The sequence below is a fragment of the Mustelus asterias genome, chromosome 9 (genome assembly GCF_964213995.1).
Source record: "Mustelus asterias chromosome 9, sMusAst1.hap1.1, whole genome shotgun sequence".
NCBI classification, from domain to species: Eukaryota; Metazoa; Chordata; class Chondrichthyes; order Carcharhiniformes; family Triakidae; genus Mustelus; species Mustelus asterias.
The window spans coordinates 9,447,671-9,466,171 of NC_135809.1; the positions used below are offsets into that span (position 1 = coordinate 9,447,671).

The 18,501-nt window shown below is 47.3% G+C and overlaps 1 protein-coding gene across 2 annotated transcripts in view; it reads left to right on the forward strand.

The window, feature by feature from the left end:
• The window catches only part of stab2 (stabilin 2), a 169,324-nt gene that overhangs the window by 38,593 nt on the left and 112,230 nt on the right, over positions 1 to 18,501 (forward strand). For both annotated transcript variants that reach the window (XM_078219673.1, XM_078219674.1), the window contains exons 14-21: positions 1,715 to 1,777; positions 2,753 to 2,869; positions 5,270 to 5,323; positions 8,786 to 8,866; positions 11,808 to 11,966; positions 14,063 to 14,125; positions 16,197 to 16,292; positions 18,158 to 18,244. In XM_078219673.1, coding sequence (XP_078075799.1) covers positions 1,715 to 1,777; positions 2,753 to 2,869; positions 5,270 to 5,323; positions 8,786 to 8,866; positions 11,808 to 11,966; positions 14,063 to 14,125; positions 16,197 to 16,292; positions 18,158 to 18,244 — 720 coding nt within the window. The remainder of the gene's footprint in view (positions 1 to 1,714; positions 1,778 to 2,752; positions 2,870 to 5,269; positions 5,324 to 8,785; positions 8,867 to 11,807; positions 11,967 to 14,062; positions 14,126 to 16,196; positions 16,293 to 18,157; positions 18,245 to 18,501) is intronic.

An 18,501-nucleotide genomic window follows, 5' to 3' on the forward strand; every position in this document is an offset into this window, starting at 1 on the left:
GAGATACAGTGAAAAGAATTGGTTCTTGCATGCTACACAGACAAAGCATACCGTTCATAGAGTACATAGGGGAGAAGGAAAGGAGAGGGTGCTGAACAGAGTGTTAAAGTCATAGCTAGGGTGTAGAGAAAGATCAGCTTAATATATGGTAGGTCCATTCAAAAGTCTGATGTCAGCAGGGAAGAAGAGATTGAAATAGAATATTATTAGAGGATTTAAAAAGAGAGTAGAGTTTTAAAAGCATGGAACGAGAGTAAAAGATAGAATTAGAGGGTCTGCCAGGGACAGGTTGCAAGAAGTCCCCTCGCTCCAGCAGCATCTTGAAGGCAAATTTAATCCATTTACGTTTCTCAGTTGTCATTCATTGTGGGTCTTAGATGGGGTGGTCCCTACTCAAGTTCGATAAAAACTGCTAGAAGCAAACAAGATGATGCGCGATATAACTCACGAGGCTAGAGATGCTCGAGGAAATAAAGGCTTTTATTTACTATTACAATAGAGCTACCATATATAATACACGATCCCAGACTGAAGGGTCCCAGACAGAGCAGTGACCTCTATACCTCTCCCAGGAGGCGGAGCCCGACTGGGATGTACCATAATAACTATATTACAGGTAGAACAGCCCAACCCTAACCCCAACAGTAACATGTAGAACAGCCCAACCCTAACCCCAACAGTAACATATATACAGACTCATAGTACTGGCCAGACCCTGGCTCAGTACTACCTGGTGGGAACCAACGATGGTTCACCACACAAGGCTATTGGTAAACTTTCATTAAACAATCTTCCAACTTTATGTAACCCAGTTCCGAGGCTTCAAATGGAACTATCTCTCAATATACCCTGCTGTCATGTGATCTTACATCACTGATGACGTAGACTGCCTAATTACAGATTTAACATTAACCCTTTGTACTATAGTCTCTGAGACCCAATTAAATGTATGATTTTTGATTTGATTTATTATTGTCACATGTATTAGCTTACAGTGAAAAGTATTGTTTGTTGCGCACTATACAAAGCATATCGTTCATAGAGAAGGAAAGGAGAGAGTGCAGAATGTAGTGTTACAGTCATAGCTAGGATGTAGAAAAAGATCAACTTAATGCGAGGTAGGTCCATTCAAAAGTCTGACAGCAGCAGGGAAGAAGCTGTTCTTGAGTCGGTTGGTACGTGACCTCAGACTTTTGTATCTTTTTCACAATGGAAGAAGGTGGAAGAGAGTATGTCCAGGGTGCGTGGGATCTTTGATTAAGCTGGTTGCTTTTCCGAGGCAGCGGGAAGTGTAGACAGAGTCTATGGATGGGAGGCTGGTTTGCGTGATGGTCTGGGCTTCGTTTACAACCCTTGGTAGTTTCTTGCAGTCTTGGTCAGAGCAGGAGTCTTACCAAGCTGTGATACATCTGGAAAGGATGCTTTCTATGGTGCATCTGTAAAAATTGGTAAAAGTCGCAGTGGACATGCCGAATTTCCTTAGCCTCCTGAGAAAGTAGAGGCGTTGGTGGGCTTTCTTAACTATAGTGTCGGTGTGGAGGGACCAGAACAGGTTGTTGGTGATCTGGACACCTAGAAACTTTACATTATCCTAGAGTATTTACATTTTCTTAGAGCTTCAACTCTGATCATTCAACTCGGGATTCTATTCGGCACCGTGTTGGGTCTGTTTTCTGAGTCCATTAATAAGGTTTTCTTTCCTTTACTCCCTCAGAAAACCCTGACCACAATCATTTCAGAAAATAGAAAGTTCTTGAAGTACATGGGATATCTAGAGGTAAGAGTCAGTGAAACATTATATCACAAAATTCAAGAACTTTGGTGGGGGTGGAATGGATAATGACGCTTTAATTACTTTTTCACAAAATGGATTCCTTTTGGTTTCCTCAAGAGGATCTTCAATTGGTTATCATTGAATAGAATGATTGAATCATAGAATCAATGGCCTAGTGGTATTATTGCTAGACTATTAATCCAGAAACTCAGCTAATGTTCTGGGGACCCGGGTTCGAATCCCACCACAGCAGATGATGGAATTTGAATTCAATTTTAAAAATCCCAAATTTAGAATCTGCTGATGACCATGAAACCATTGTCGATTGTCGGAAAAACCCATCTGGTTCACTAATGTCCCTTTAGGGGAGGAAATCTGCCGTCCCTACCTGGTCTGGCCTACATGTGACTCCAGACCCACAGCAATGCAGTTGACTCTCCACTGCCCTCCAAGGGCAACGAGGGATGGACAATAAATGCTGGCCATTCAGCTATGCCCATGTCCCATGAATGAATTTTAAAAAGTCAGAGAATCCCTGCAGTGCAGAAAGAGGCCATTTGGCCCATCAAGCCGGCACTGACACCAATCCCACCCCCACGTATTTATCCTGCTAATCCCCCTAACCAACAAATCTTGGGACACTAAGGGGCAATTCAGCACGGCCAATCAACCTAACCCGCACATCTTTCGGAGTGTGGGATGAAACTGGAGCACCTGAAGGAAACCCACACAGACACGGGGAGAATGTGCAGACTCCACACAGACAGTGACCCAAGCTGGGAATTGAACCCGGGTCTCTGGCGCTGTGAGGCAGCAGTGCTAACCACTGTGCCACCATGCGGCCCTTATGCCAGGCTTATGAAGAAGTAAGATAAATGATAACACGTCACCCACTCAGCTTACTCTGCTCAGGAACGAACGATGGCTTTGTGTAGATTTTCCCTTTTGTTTCATTAATGTTCTCCTTTTAACAACCAGAGCTGTGACCTGGCCCAACTGCTTGAAACCTCGGGACCATTTACGGTTTTCGTCCCCAGCAACAGTGCTTTGCTGGACATAGGGGATGAAACACAGGATTACTTTTCTTCAACCGAGGTAACACAAGTAGTCGCTCTCTGCTATAGAAATGTCATTGCAATACCTAACCCTGCACTGGCGGCTTGTAAGCAGACTGGGATTGTGCCTGGACTTTTGGTGGGAGCGCGGTTATTACAGGGCCAGTAAATTGCCGGTTTAGAACAAAGAACAGTACAGCACAGGAACAGGCCCTTCGGCCCTCCAAGCCTGTGCTGACACATGACACCTTTTTAAGCTAAAGACCTTTTGCCTCTACGCGGTCCGTATCCCTCTATTCGCTGCTCATTCATGTATCTGTCAAGATGCCTCATAAACGTTGCTGTTGTATCTGCTTCTACCGCCTCCTCTGGCAGCGCATTCCAGGCACTTACCGCCCTCTGTGTAAAAAACCTGCCTCTCACATCTCCTTTAAACTATCCCCCTTAAGTCAAGGAATCACGCAAACCACCATGAATTTTCTCACCCCGTGGGGTTGTTTAATATAATGTTTAAAGTGATACAGTTCATAGAATCCCTACAGCGCAGAAGGAGGCCATTCGACCCATTGAGTCTGTACCAACCACAATCCCACCCAGGCCCTATTCGCGCAGCCCCACACATTTACCCTGCTAATCCCCCTGACACTAGGGTCAATGAAGCATGGCCAATCAACCTAACCCGCACATCTTTGGGAAGTTCACACATCAGTTGAGAATGTTCTTTACACCTTAATATACTTTTGATATTGGCCTTGGTTGCGTGCAGCCTTGGTTCCATGGCAGCAGTAAAGCATGAGAGGTCATGGGAAAAGAGGTCACCTAAAAAGAGATTAACTCATCTCATAGCAGTGGAATCTTGCTGTGCACAAATTGATCTGGTTGACAAATACAACAGGAGCCGTAACCTCAAAAATTATTCATCAGCCGTGAAGGATGTCGTGAGGACGTGAAAGGCACTATATAAATGCAATAGCAAAACAGATGGATTAGCCATGGGAAATGTGTGGGGTCATGGGGATAGGGCGGGGTAGAGGGCCTGGATGGGATACTGTGTCAGAGAGAGAGTCGGTGCAGACTTGATGGGCCAAATTGCCTCCTCTGCACTGTAGGGATTCTCTGGCTGCAGGTGCTGTATATCTGAATGCCTTAAATTCCTAAATGTTGGAAGTGTTTCGTTCTCCTTCATGAGTCACAGAAAACTAGCAAGCAGGTACAGCAGATAATAAGTAAAGCGAATGGAATGTTGCCATTTATAGCTAAAGGAATAGAATATAAAGATAAGGAAGTATTGTTACAACTATACAAGGTATTGGTGAGGCCGCACCTGGAGTATTGTGCACAGTTTTTGGTCCCCTTATTTGAGGAAAGATGTAGTGACATTGGAGGCAGTTCAGAGTGTGGTGGACCTCAGTTGTGCCTTTGTCCTATATGGACCACCGTTGTGTGTGTTTGTCATACCTGGACACATCCCCTTCCAGTTTGGTTCCTCCCCTCAGCACCTAGTATAAAGGTGGCTGTCTCCTCCCCCTTGTTCAGTCCAGGTCGGTTAATTGTTGGGATCTGCTCCTGATTCTGTTGTGAATAAAAGCCTACACTTATATTGGCATATCGGTAGTCTTTCGCCTTATTGATAGTGCATCACAGAGGAGGTTCACTAGGTTGATTCCAGAGATGAGGGGTTTGTCGTATGAAGAGAGATTGAACAGTTTGGGCCGAAACTGTCTGGAATTTAGAAGAATGAGGGGAGATCAAATTGAGGTAAACAAGATGATTAAAAAGTATGGATAAAGTAGACGTGGAGCGGATGCTTCCTCTTGTGGGGCATTCCAGAACGAGAGGTCATCGTCTTAGGATAAGGGGGAGCAAATTTAAAACAGAGTTGAGGAGAAACTACTTCTCCCAAAGGGTTGTGAATCTGTGGAATTCGCTACCCCAAAGTGCGGTGGATGCTGGGACAGTGAGTAAATTTAAGGAGGAGTTAGACAGATTTTTAATTGGCAATGGGTTGAAAGGGAGAAGGCAGGAAAATGGGGATGAGAAGCATATCAGCCATGATCGAATGGCGGAGCAGACTCAATGGACCAAATGGCCTAATTCTGCTCCGATATCTTACAAACTTATGATATCGGGCATCAGTGGGGAGACGGAAACAGAAAGCTGAAATTTTACAGCCCTTTCCACCAGCGGGATCTTCCAGTCCCAGCCGATGGCAGCCCCCCCCCCCTCACAGCCCATAACCTGGTGGTGGAGGGTACGGGGCACATGAACCCCTGTCGACATCGGCAGGACCGGAAAATCCCACCCAGAGGTTCCAGCTGTACGGGATCATTCTCTCAGCTTGTCAGTGGTTGTGAGCAATGCGCTCAGCCAGTCTTTCTGCTGACGGGGTGATTTTGACAGGTTTGTGGTGTCGGTAACACTCTGTCCCATTCTTCTCCAGGGTAAACGGAAGCTGAAGGAATTGGTGAGGCATCACATCGTTCCTGGACCTGAGGTTAGTTCGTCACCAAAGCAGAAAACAACCATGAAACCACAAGGCAAAAGCAAAAACACTGCGGATGCTGGAATAGTGAAATTAGGATGGCACGGTGGCCCGGTGGTTCGCACTGCTGCCTCACAGCGCCAGGGACCCGGGTTCGATTCCCGGCTTGGGTCACTGTCTGTGTGGAGTTTGCATGTTCTCCCCGTGTCTGCGTGGGTTTCCTCCGGGTGCTCTGGTTTTCTCGCACAGTCTGAAAGACGTGCTGGTTAGGAACATTGGCCGTGCTAAATTCTCCCTCAGTGTACCCGAACAGGCGCCGGAGTGTGGCGACTAGGGGATTTTCACAGTAACTTCATTGCAGTGTTAGTGTAAGCCTACTTATGACAATAATAAATAAAAACCTAAAAACTTAAAGAACGGAAAGTGCCGGAAAGGCTGGGCAGGTCAGGCAGCATCTGTGGAGAGAGAGGGAGAAACTGAGTTAACAGACCAGGTCAACAACGTTTCCCCAGGACTGGAAGAGGTTGCTGATGTGTGGGGAGGCAGTGGCGTAGTGGTATCGTCACTGGATTAGTGATCCAGAGACCCGGGGGTAATGTTCTGAGGACCCGGGTTCAAATCCCACCATGGCAGATGGTGGAATCTGAAGTTCAATTAAAATCTGGAATTAAAAGTCTAATGATGATCATGAAAACATTGTCGGAAAAAACCCATCTGGTTCACTAATGTCCTTTAGGGAAGGAAATCTGCCGTCCTTACCCGGTCTGGCCCACATGTGATGTGGTTGACTCTTAACTGCCCTCAGGGATGGGCAATAAATTCTGGCCCTGCCAGCGATGCCCATGTCACACGAACAAATAAAAACATGTAGCAAGTACACAGCCTGGGTAAATAGGCCGGAGGGGATGGAGGAGGGATGGTGGGCATCATGGAAGGCGGGACAATATGGAAGGTCTGGGATAGGATGGAAGGCAGGAGTGATGAAGTGACAGCATGGAAGGTGGTGTAAAGAAAATGGGGCAAGATGGAACAAGTGAAGTAACGAGAGATTAGTCTGGAGGAACCTGTAAATGAATGAAATTACTGACTGCAGAAACATGCTCAATCCTGAGGCAGCAGGAGCAAATGTTTTTATGCAGAGGGTTCTCGTGGTTTGGAGCGCGAGGCTTGAAAGGAAAGAGATCATATTCAAAAAAGAAGAATTGGAGAAATAAACTTGAGTTGTAACGGAATTACAGAGGAAACAGCAGGGTAGTGGGGCCAATTCTACCACAGGCATGATGGGCCAAAAGGCCTCCTCTGTGCTGTGCCATTCTCTGATTTTATAAGTGAGGTGCTATTCCCCAAACGCCTGCTGACAATAGAATCATCAAATCTCTACAGTGTCAAAGGAGGCCATTTGGCCCATCGAGCCTGCACTGACAACAATCCCACCCAGCCCCTATCCCCGTAGCCCCATGTATTTGCCCTGCTAATCCCCCTAGCCTACACATCTTGGAATACTAAGGGGCAATTCAGCGTGGACGATCGACCTAACCCACACATCTTCGGAGTGTGGGAGGAAACCGGAGCACCCGGAGGAAACCCACGCAGACACGGGGAGAATGTGCAAACTCCACACAGACAGTGACCCGAGCCAGGAATTGAACCCGGGTCCCTAGCGCTGTGAGGTAGCAGTGCTAACCACTGTGCCACCGTGCCGCCTTGGGTAGGGTGTCAGAGGCAGGTACGAAGACTCAGTGTGTGTGTAAGTGGTGAGGAAAATCCCCTAGCCGCCACACTCTGGTGCCTGTTCGGGTACATTGAGGAAGAATTTAGAATGGCCAATGCACCTACCCAGTCTTTCAGACTGTGGGAGGAAACCGGAGCACTCGGAGGAAACCCAAGCAGACACGGGGGGAGCATGCAAACTCCACACAGACAGTGACCCAAGTCGGGAATCGAACCCCGGTCCCTGGCGCTGTGAGGCAGCAGTGCTAACCACTATGCCACCGTGCTCTGAATTCCCTATTGGACCTCAGCTCCGACGAAGGGTCATCCAGTCTCAAAACGATGGCTCTGTTCTCTCTCCACAGGTGGTGTCAAACTGGCTGAGATTTTCCAGCATTTTCTGTTTTTGTTTCACTTTCCAGCATCCGCGGTATTTTGTCGTTATCCCTATCGGGCTTGTTGGTGGCTATTTTATATTCATAGCCGCTAGATCCTGCCTCTCCAGTAAGTGGAAACGGCTTTCGCTCCAACATACGAAGTTGGTGAAATCAGTATTAAGGCTGGAGGGTTACAGGATGGCCAGGAAAAGGATGACACAGAGGAACTTTTAATCTAACTCACCGGGGGAAGAATTTCAAGGGATCGTATGGATCACTGGTATTACTGTATTACTGACATTAGTGAGGAGAAAATCCCTGGATAGGAATAGGTTTCCAATGAATGGCTTAGGTTAGAATAGGCCTCAGTGAGTGTTCGTGAGGCTTGAAATTTATTTTTTATTCATTCGTGGGACATGGGCGTCACCAGCATTTATTGCCCATCCCTAGTTGCCTTTGGAGGGCAGTTGGGAGTCAACCACATTGCTGTGGCACTGGAATCACATGTAGGCCAGACCAGGTACAGACAGCAGATTTCCTTCCCTAAAGTGAACCAGATGGGTTTTTCTGAAAATTGACAATGGTTTTGTCATCATCAGTAGATTCTTAATTCCAGATTTTTAAAATTGAATTCAAATTTCCCCCGTGGCGGGATTCGAACCCGGGTCCCCAGAACATTAGCTGAGTTTCTGGATTAATATTCTAGTGATAAAACCACTAGGCCACCGCCTCCCCTAGTGAATTGTGTACAAGACCAATGACAAAGAGGTCAGAGTGAGAATGGGGAGGAGGGGGCGAGGTTAAAATGATGAACTACAAGTAGCCCAGTGTCAGGGTTACTGTGGACAGAATGAGGGATTTCGACAAAACAATGATCCATTCGAAATTTGACAACCTGGAATTAAAAAGGAAATCTACTGTTGACCATGAAACCATTGTTGGTTGTTGTAAAAAATCCATCTGGTTTACTCATGTCCTTTAGGGAAGGAAATCCGCCATCCTTACCCGGTCTGAGCCTACAACTCACCCCAACATGGTTGACTCTTAACTTCCCTGTGAAGTGGCTTGATGGGTCAGGAGCACTCATCACGTGGGCCAAAGAGTTTGCGTATCAACTTGTAGATGGGTGAGATCAGGAGCGATTTCTGGCCAGCCGTGTGAGGGAAAGAGAGTTGGAGCCTCCACCTTCACTCAAGCTCTGAGCTACTCCATGTGTGTTAAAGTACATGTTGCCACAGCAGCTTGCACTCTGTGGGCTGGCGCGGGTCAGATTGACGGCAAGAGCACAGAGTTTAATCCCTGTTCTGGGGCAAAGAGCTCAGTACATTAGATTAGAGGGAATATAAGCGGATGACTCCTCACGCTGCCTTTATTGTGTGTTTCCTAGCTGGAAGTTTCGAGTCTTCTCTCTTCATCCAACATCCTGAGCTTAGCAAATCAACTTGTGACGGTGAATGTGACCTACAACGTAAGTCAATTCTTTACTCAATAACGAGGCCTGAATTCACCTGTATTAAAAAGTCTGATTTACTATATTTCACCAGAGAAAGTGATGAAGGAAAACACAGGATATTTGTTTGGATAGAATTCCCACATTTAGTTAGTGTGATATAGCATTATAGTGAGTGCGCATCCTGCTTTATTCCCATTGATTTCAACAGGAATTGGGAAAGATGAGGAGTGCTGGCATAGCTGTTATTTATTGCCCATCCCTAGTTGCCCCTGAGAGGTGGATGTGACCCTTCTTCTTGGACCTTTGGTATTTCAATCCCTCCACCAGAACATTAGCTGGGTTTCTGGATTAATATTCGAGTGATAAAACCACTAGGTAACCCTGTGTACCGTCCACAAAATGCACCGCAGCAAATTCATCGACAGCACCTTGCAAACCCTTGACCTTTACCCCCTAGAAGGACACGGGGTGGCACAGTGGTTAGCACTGCTGCCTCACAGCGCCAGGGACCCAGGTTCGATTCCCACTGTCTGTGTGGAGTTTGCGCGTTCTCCCCGTGTCTGCGTGGGTTTCCTCCGGGTGCCCCGGTTTCCTCCCACAGTCCAAAGATGTGCGGGTCAGGTGGACTGGCCATGCTAAATTGCTCCTTCGTGTCAGGGGGACTAGCTAGGGTAAATACATGGGGTTACGGGGTTAGGGCCTGGTTGGGATTGTGGTCGGTGCAGGCTCGATGGGCCGAATGGCCTCCTTCTGCACTGTAGGGATTCTCTGATTCTAATCTATTGTATGACCAGAGCAGAAGATGCACGGGGACACCAGCACCTGCGATCTCCCCTCCAAGTCACTCAGCATCCTGACTCGGAAATATATCGCTGTTTCTTCACCGTCGCTGAGTTAAAATCCCGGAACTTTCTCCCGAACAGCACTCTGGTTGTACCTACATCACAGGGACTGCAGCGGTTCAAGAAGGCACCTTCTCAAGGGCAATTAGGGATGGCATTAAATGCTGGCCTAGCCAGCGATGCTCACATCCCAGGGATGAATAAGAAAAGGTAGTTTAAACACTGAAGGGGTTCTGACAGTGCTGTTAACAAACTTGAGGATTTTGTTCTAATGATTTAATGTATCGAGTCTGCTGTTCCCCAGTTGGTTCTGTACCAGCCCTGCTTGAGAAAAGACATTCTCGCTGGAATTTTACTGCCCCACCTGCCGTTGGTGGGACTGGAAGATCCCCGCCAGTGGGAACAGCTGGAAAATTTCGGCTCACATTTCCAAAGTATGTCACTGGCTGTGAGATCCGTGTGCATGAAAGGCCACTACATAAATAACAAGTCTTGAAGCCACGGGAATCCTAGCGGGCAAGGGACGGACAACGGGAAGGTCTGTTGACCTCGGGCGAGATTTTCCGGTTCCGGGACAAGTGAGGCTGGAAAATCCCACCCCCTGTGTTCTGAGATCCTGAGCAACCCTGGCCAACAAAACCCCGGGAATCTCAATCCTATTTGTGGTCATGTTTCTCGCTCTCTGCTTTATCCTGTTCAGATTCGGAAGGGTCTATAGTTTTGGAAAGGGCTGTTTGTCTCACTGCTGGATGTACACAAGAATAGTATGATCTGGTGGATGTCAATGGTTTGAACAATGTGCAGTTTGATAGCAGCCTGAGGCTGCTATGTGAGGCTGTGTGATATGTACCAAAGCAGCTTACCTAGCCCAGAGCTCGAGCACGCCCTGTGTAATGTATCTCTTATGAAGCCTAAAATATCATAGAATTTCTACAATGCGGAAGGAGGCCATTCGGCCCATTGAGTCTGCACCGATAACAATCCCACTTACGCCCTATCCCCGAAACCCCACATATTTACCCCTCTAACCAACACATCCCAGGACACTAAGGGACAATTTAGCATGGCCAATGCACTTAACCTGCACATCTTTGGAGTGTGGGAGGAAACCGGAGCACCCGGAGGAAACCCACGCAGACACGGGGAGAATGTGCAAACTCCACACAGACAGTGACCCGAGCCGGGAATCGAACCCGGGCCCCTGGTGCTGTGAGGCAGCGGCAATAACCACTGTGCCACCGTGACCCCCGAAGGGAATGGAAATACACAATACACAGACACTTCCAAGATAATGTGAGTCCAATGATGCTTATTGATTCATGGACGTGCCATGTGTTGGTGACCTCCATGCACAGCAGTTTTCTTGGCATGATTCAAAATACCTTTGTAACGTTTACTTTGGCTGTAGTTTAGTTGGTAGCATTCTCAGCTCTGAGTTCAAAGGTTCCAGCTCCCACTCCAGAGCTTCAGTGCAACAATCAAGGCTGATACTCTAATGCAGCACTGGGAGCGTGCTGCACTGTTGAAGGCACTGTCTTAAGGGTGAGTTGTTAATCCAAGCTCCAGTCTGCCTCCTTGGTGGAGGAAGTAGATCCCACTTGAGCAGGCGAGCCCTCCCTGGTTTCATGGCCACTATTTATTTCTCAATCAATGTGACTGCGATCAGGTTATTATCACATGGTTGTTTGTGGGAGTTTGCTGGCTATCTCCTACACTGCAATAGTGATCGTGGGTGGGATTTTCCATGTCCCGCCCTCCGCTGGGGAGGATTTTTTATTCATTCGTAGGACATGGGCGTCGCTGGCTGGCCAGCGTCTATTCCCCATCCCTAGTTGCCGTTGAGAAGGCGGTGGTGGCACGCCATTGGCTGGCAGTGAGATCTTCCAGTCCTGCCGCTATCAATGGGTTTTCCCTCCATCATTGGGGAACCTGCGACGAGGGTGGGAGGTCATTGTCAGCGGGACCGGAAAATCCCGCCAGCGGGAACGGCCGGAAAATTTCGGCCCGCATTTCAAAAGTACGTCACTGGCTGTAAAAGTCCTTGAGAGGTCCGATGCGAGTGAAACGCGCTATGTAAATAACAAGTCTTGGAGCCTTTTCAATCTCTTGCGCAGGGACAGATTTTATTGGGGGACCAGAATGTCGCCGTGGATGACACTGACATCATTGGCAAGAATGGACGAATCTACCCTTTGAAAGGTATCCTCATCCCTCCATCCATCCTGCCAATCCTTCCACATCGATGTGATGACAAAACATACAGGATTACCAAGGTAACATTTGGCATCGGGTGAAAGGGCACTGGGATTATTCGATGCATCTTTGGCATTTTTGAAAAAGTCATGCTTTTTGACCGAGATCTCTTGAGGCTGAACCTCTACCTCAACTCCATTTCCCTCTGGTGCGGCACACTCGCACAGTGGTTAGCACTGCTGCCTCACAGCGCCAGGGACCCGGGTTTAATTCCAGCCTCAAGTCACTGTCTGTGTGGAGTTTGCACATTATTCCTGTGTCTGTGTGGGTTTCCTCCGGGTGCTCCGGTTTCCTCCCACACTCCAAAGATGTGCGGGTTAGGTTGATTGGCCATGCTAAATTGCCCCTTAGTGTCAGGGGGTTGAGAGGGTAAATATATGGGGTTACGGGGATAGGGCCTGGGTGGGATTGTTGTCGGTGCAGACTCGATGGGCCAAATGGTCTCCTTCTGCACTGTAGGGATTCTGTGATTCTATGATTCTGATTCCCGCCATATCCAAAAATCAATTGGCATCTGCCTTGAACATATTCAATGGGCGGGATTTTCCAGCCTCGTCCACGGCGAGAATGGAAAATTTGGTGTTCCTGCCAAAACTCCATTCGCTTCAAGTGTCACCGGAAAATCCCAGCCACAAGCAAGGCCACTGACTCAGGGCCCCCTGGGGTAGAGAATTTCAAATGTTCGGAACCTTTTGGCCAAGTCTTCACTTTGTGCCTGTGACCCCCATCTTCGAGATTCTCTCAGTCGGGGTAAACAATCTCCCCTGGATTTCCTTCCTGCAGTATCCTGGGAATCTATCTTAATTTCCCAGACTCTCCCAGGCAATCCCTTTATGATAAAAGTATCTGTAAAATTCACCTTTTTGGTGGCTCAGATTTTATAACTGATCCAATGTGGATCTAACCCTGCTCCTAGGAATAGCTTCTCACGGATTGGGATTGACTTGGGGAGGCTGAAGGAAACCTAGAGAGAGGGAGAAGGGGCAATTCGACCAGGAAAACTGTACCTCTGTACTTAGTTAGCCAATAACTGGGGAGGCGATGGCCTAGTGGTGTTATTGCGAGACTATTAATCCAGAAACTCAGCTAATGTCCAGGGGACCCGGGTTCGAATCTTGCCACGGCAGATGGTGGAATTTGAATTCAATAAAAAATATAGAATCCTTACAGTGCAGGAGGAGGCCATTTGGCCCATCGAGTCTGCACTGACAACAATCCCACCCAGGCCCTATCCCTGTAACCCCACAGATTTACCCCGCTAATCCCCTGACACTAAGGGGCAATTTACTGTGGCCAATCAGCTTAACCTGCACATCTTTGGACTGTGGGAGGAAACCGGAGCACCCGGAGGAAACCCACGCAGACACGGGGAGAACGTGCAGACTCCACACAGTCACCCGAGGCTGGAATTGAACCCGGGTCCCTGCCGCTGTGAGGCAAGAGTGCTAACCACTGTGCCACCGTGCTGCCCCAATTAGGCATGGGCAACAACTGCTGGCCTTGCCAGTGACAGCCACATCCCATGAAAGAATAAATTTAATAAATCTCTGTGACAGACTATGCCGAATCCGAGCCACTTGCTGCGTGTAAATATATTTCCACATGTCACCTCTGGCTTTGACATCAGTCACTTTAAATTGGTGCCCTCTGGTTCTCGACCCAGTGGCACAGTGGTTAGCACTGCTGCCTCACAGCGCCAGGGACCCGGGTTCGATTCCCGGCTTGGGTCACTGTGTGTGTGTGGAGTCTGCACGTTCTCCCCGTGTCTGCATGGGTTTCCTCCGGGTGCTCTGGTTTCTTCCCACAGTCCGAAAGATGTGCTGGTTAGGTGCATTTACCCAAACAGGCGCTGGAGTGTGGCGACTCAGGGAATTTCACAGTAACTTCATTGCACTGTTAATGTAAGCCTTACTTGTGACTAATTAGTAAAACTTTAACCTTTAAGTCTCTTATCCCTGGGATCATTCTCAAAAACCTTTCGTGCACCCTCTCCATTGCCTTCATATTCTTAGGAATGACTCGGGACGCGTAACAAGCGTGCGATGCAGGGTTTAAAATGTGCATGTACAGTACGCTGGCTCATAACATAATAATCATTGCATTTGTATTCACTCAGAGCGCCTGTAAAAGCTGTGCAAAAATCTATGTCAGCTCTTGTCCATCTGGGATGGCTGAACTGGTAAGTGACAATTTGATTCGTTCCAGGACACGGCCAACACGTTTTTCCTTCTGAATTGATTTAATCGATTAGTTAATAGGTTTGCAGGTTGCTGACATTCATTCGGTGAATCTAATTTTTACCATTTACATGGTGGAGATGGAAGTTACAGAAGAGGGTTTGGAAATGTGCTCCACAGCACCGCTCACTGGCCAGTGTTTGCAACTACCCCCATCAAAGGCTCACAGGCACCACTTCCCATTCCAAACATTGACCTGGGAAGTTCCAACGGCCTTAAGGTGCAACCAAAAATTGTAGTGACAGGAACACACAAAATAAAATAATACCAGCTTGCGTTTGCACAGCAACTTTAAGGCAAAAACACTTCAATCCTCCACTTAGCCATCAGTTGGCACGGTGGCACAGTGGTTAGCACTGCTGCCTCTCAGCGCCAGGGACTTGGGTTCGATTCCCAGCTTTGATCACTGTCTGTGTGGCGTTTGCACATTCTCCTCATGTCTGAGTGGGTTTCCTCCGGGTGCTCCGGTTTCCTCCCACAATCCCAAGATGTGCGGGTTAAGTTGGTTGGCCATGCTAAATTGACCCTAGTGTCAGGGAGACTAGCAGGGTAAAAATGAGAGGCTACGAGGATAGGGAATGGGTGGGATTGTGGTCGGTGCAGACTTGATGGGCCGAATGGCCTCTTTCTGCACTGTAGGGATTCAATGACTTCACAGGAGAGGCAATCAAGACAACACTGACACCAAACAGTAGCAAGAGACACGGGAGAAGGAGACCAAACATTTTGTCAAAGAGGTCATTTTTAAGTTGCATCTTAGAAGAGGAAGGAAAGGTGGGCCAGCAGAGGGGTTTAAGGAGTGAATTCCAGAGTGTAGGGTCTGGAGAGCTAAAGGCACAGCCACCCAATGGTGGAGCTTCGGATATCTACCTACCCTTTTAGTTTCATTATAAATATCTTCTTCCTTTCTCCCCTTCACTTCCTTCCCCTAGAGCATTGACTCACACTGTGGGACAGCTTCACATGCACCAGTAACCAAGGCCTTTATTCGCTTTTTTGTATACTTAAAGTTTTAGCGCTGTTGTTACAAGTTCGGTTGGATACCTCAAGGTATGAAGCTCACATGACCTGTAACGGTTTACGTTGAATTTGGCTAGGACAAGCATGAGAGATTTCACTCAACTGACCCATGAGGAGCTTTTATCAAAAACAAAGTTTAATTAAGAATATTGTTGACATGTATAGAAAGACACTGAGCAAGAACTTTTAATAATTACGAACAAGAAACACAACAACCACGATAATGTATAATTCTTAAGGAAATATCTCCAATCAAAGCCAACATCCAATACACAAAACCCTCCATATAAACACAATGTAGCATAGGATAATGCCCACTTGTTACAGGAATCCAGCCTCCTGGGTTGAATGCTGAAAATCCCTTGTGAAGAAACTCCAAAGAGGTTGTGGTCAAATCTGTTTCCCAAAACGCAGCTTCTTTAAGGCAGAACCAAACAAAGAGTAAAAAACAGGGAGAGGAAGAGACTGCTTCTTAGCTTGCTGCTAAACTGCTTCCCAAAAACTCACTGCCCAAAACGAAACTGAAAACCCAAAGGAAAAAACCCTTATCACCTGACTGCCACAGCTTAGCTCCGCCCTCCATGACATCACTGAAGCTGTAAGGGCATGATATAAAAAAAACTTTCTTAAAGGTACACTCACATGACATTGTGCACTCGGTAAATCTTTCATATACCATTTGATTTGATTTGATTTATTATTGTCACATGTATTGGGATACAGTGAAAAGTATCATTTCTCGCGCGCTATACAGGCAATGCATACCGTTCATACAACACATAGGGGAGAAGGAAAGGAGAGGGTGCAGAATGTGGTGTTCCAGTCATAGCTAGGGTGTAGAGAAAGATCCGCTTAATGCGAGGTAGGTCCATTCAAAGGTCTGTTGGCAGCAGGGAAGAAGCTGTTAAAATCCGATAGGACAAGTTATATGATTGTTTCTGTGAATTGCAAAGATTTAAACTGTTTTTTTTGTGTGATTGCTGTCTGATTTAGGGCACCTTTACCCATGGGTGCTTTTACATGAGCAATGTGCTGGGACTGCGTCTGCCAACACAGGGTTGCAGCAGAAACTGCAATGAAACTGTGACTGTGAGTAAAATTAATTAATTACAATTCTGAATTTAAGGTCCTGGTGTGGGATTTTAACTCACTGAAACATAGAAACTAGAAGCAGGAGGAGGCCATTCGGCCCTTCGAGTCTGCTCCCCCATTCATCTTGATCATGGCTGATAATTGAACTCAATATCCTGATCCCCCCCTTCCCCCCCATATCCCTCGATCCCTTTAGCCCCAAGAGCTATAAATCTAATTTCTTCTTGAAATCACACAACGTTTGGGCCTCAACAACTTTCTGTGGTAGTGGGTTCCACACATTCACCACCCTCTGGGTGAAGAAATTTCTCCTTATCTCAGTTCTACAAGGTTTACTCCTTATCCTCCCCTAGTCCTGGACTCTTCCACATCCGGAACATTCTTTCCCATTCTTTCCACTGGGTGGACTTTAACCAACCGTGTGGTAATGGGTTGGACTTGGGGGTTCAGTAAAATGGTGGGCAAATGCATCGGAGCGACATCTTCGCATCGCTGGGCAAATTTCCCCGAGGCGACTGGGTCACAGGATTGGGAACATGCAGGATGGTGATGGGCAGAGATTTTGAAGAGGATTTTAAATATCCCCCAGGGCACACACCAGCAGCTCAGCCTGCTCAAAAGAGGTGGGAGGTCAGTGGTGACGGAGATATCAGTCACTGGGTACAACTGCATTGTCATACAGGCAGACTGAGGGTCAGTTAAGCATGAGATTGGAAAGTTGGAGGGATTGCACAGTGTGAGTCCATTATTGGAGGGCACTTATGTGAACATAGAGCATAGACCATAGAGCATAGAACAAAGAACATAGAGTATAGAGATAGAACATAGAACAGTACAGCACAAGGGAGGCCCTTCGGCCCACGGTGTTGTACCGAACATGACGCCAAATTAAACTAATCCCTTCTGCCCGCCCTTGGTCCATACCCCTCTATTCCTTGCATATTCATGTGCTTATCTAAAAGCCCCTTAAACACCAACTATCGTATCTGTCTCCACCACCAACCCTGGCAGTGAGTTCCAGACACCTGCCACTCTCTGTGTAGAAACCTTGTTGGAAGATCATCTTTGAGGTCCACTTCCTCAGAACAGAGAAGGCTGGGGGATGGGGGGAGGGGGGTGAGGGGAGTGGGGGGGGGATGTACCTGACTGAGGTGTACAAAATTATAAAGGATATGGATAGGAAGAAACTTTTCCCTTTAGTGGAGGGGTCAATAACCAGAGGGGGCATGGATTTCATGTAAGGAGATTAATCCAGACTATTAATCAAGAACTATTAATCCAGAAACTCAACTAATGTTCTGGGGACCCGGGTTCGAATCCCGCCACGGGAGATGGTGGAATTTGAATTCATTAAAAAATATCTGGAATTAAGAATCTACTGATGACCATGACACCATTGTTGATCGTCAGAAAAACCCATCTGGTTCACTCATGTCCTTTAGGGAAGGAAATCTGCCATCTTTACTTGATCTGGCCTACATGTGACTCCAGAGCCACGGCAATGTGGTTGACTCTCAACTGCCCTTGGGCAACTAGAGATGGGCAATAAATGCTGGCCAGCCAGTGGCGCCCATGTCCCAGAAATGAATTTTTAAAATGGGAAAATCCCTGAGGATGCCGACTGACTTTGACTTCGGCCTCGGGGCTTGTCTTTAATCGGGAAAATCCTGCCCATGTTTTCTGGTGCTGACGAGGCCTGCCGGTGGATTTACTAACTGAGCAGCGTTACCATGACAACACCTCATAATCACCAGAAAACGTGGGCAGGGTTTTGTGAAGCTCTTATCGCTGGGAAGCTGGAACTCGTCAGTTCGGAGAGTTTGATAAATTTTCTCAATGATTCTTCCTGATCCGTTACCTAGATACCAAAATGCTGCCGGGGTTTCTATGGACCAGACTGCACATTATGTCCTGGAGGATTCCAAAGCCCCTGCTCTGGCCATGGACGGGTAAGAGTTTTAGATTGGAAACTTTCCCAATGAGAACCGTGAACCCATTGTCACCAAATAGCAACATTGCCACACAATATTTGTTATTAAAATTAAAATTTACATATGCAATGGGCAGACTTTTCCTGTCTCACCTGCCACAGGAATTGCAGCCGTCGGGTCACAGGCAATGCAAAGGTCCATTGATCTCGGGCGGGATTTTCCGGTCTTGGGACGAGTGCGGCTGGAAAATCTCGCCCTATACCTCTTCTTCCATT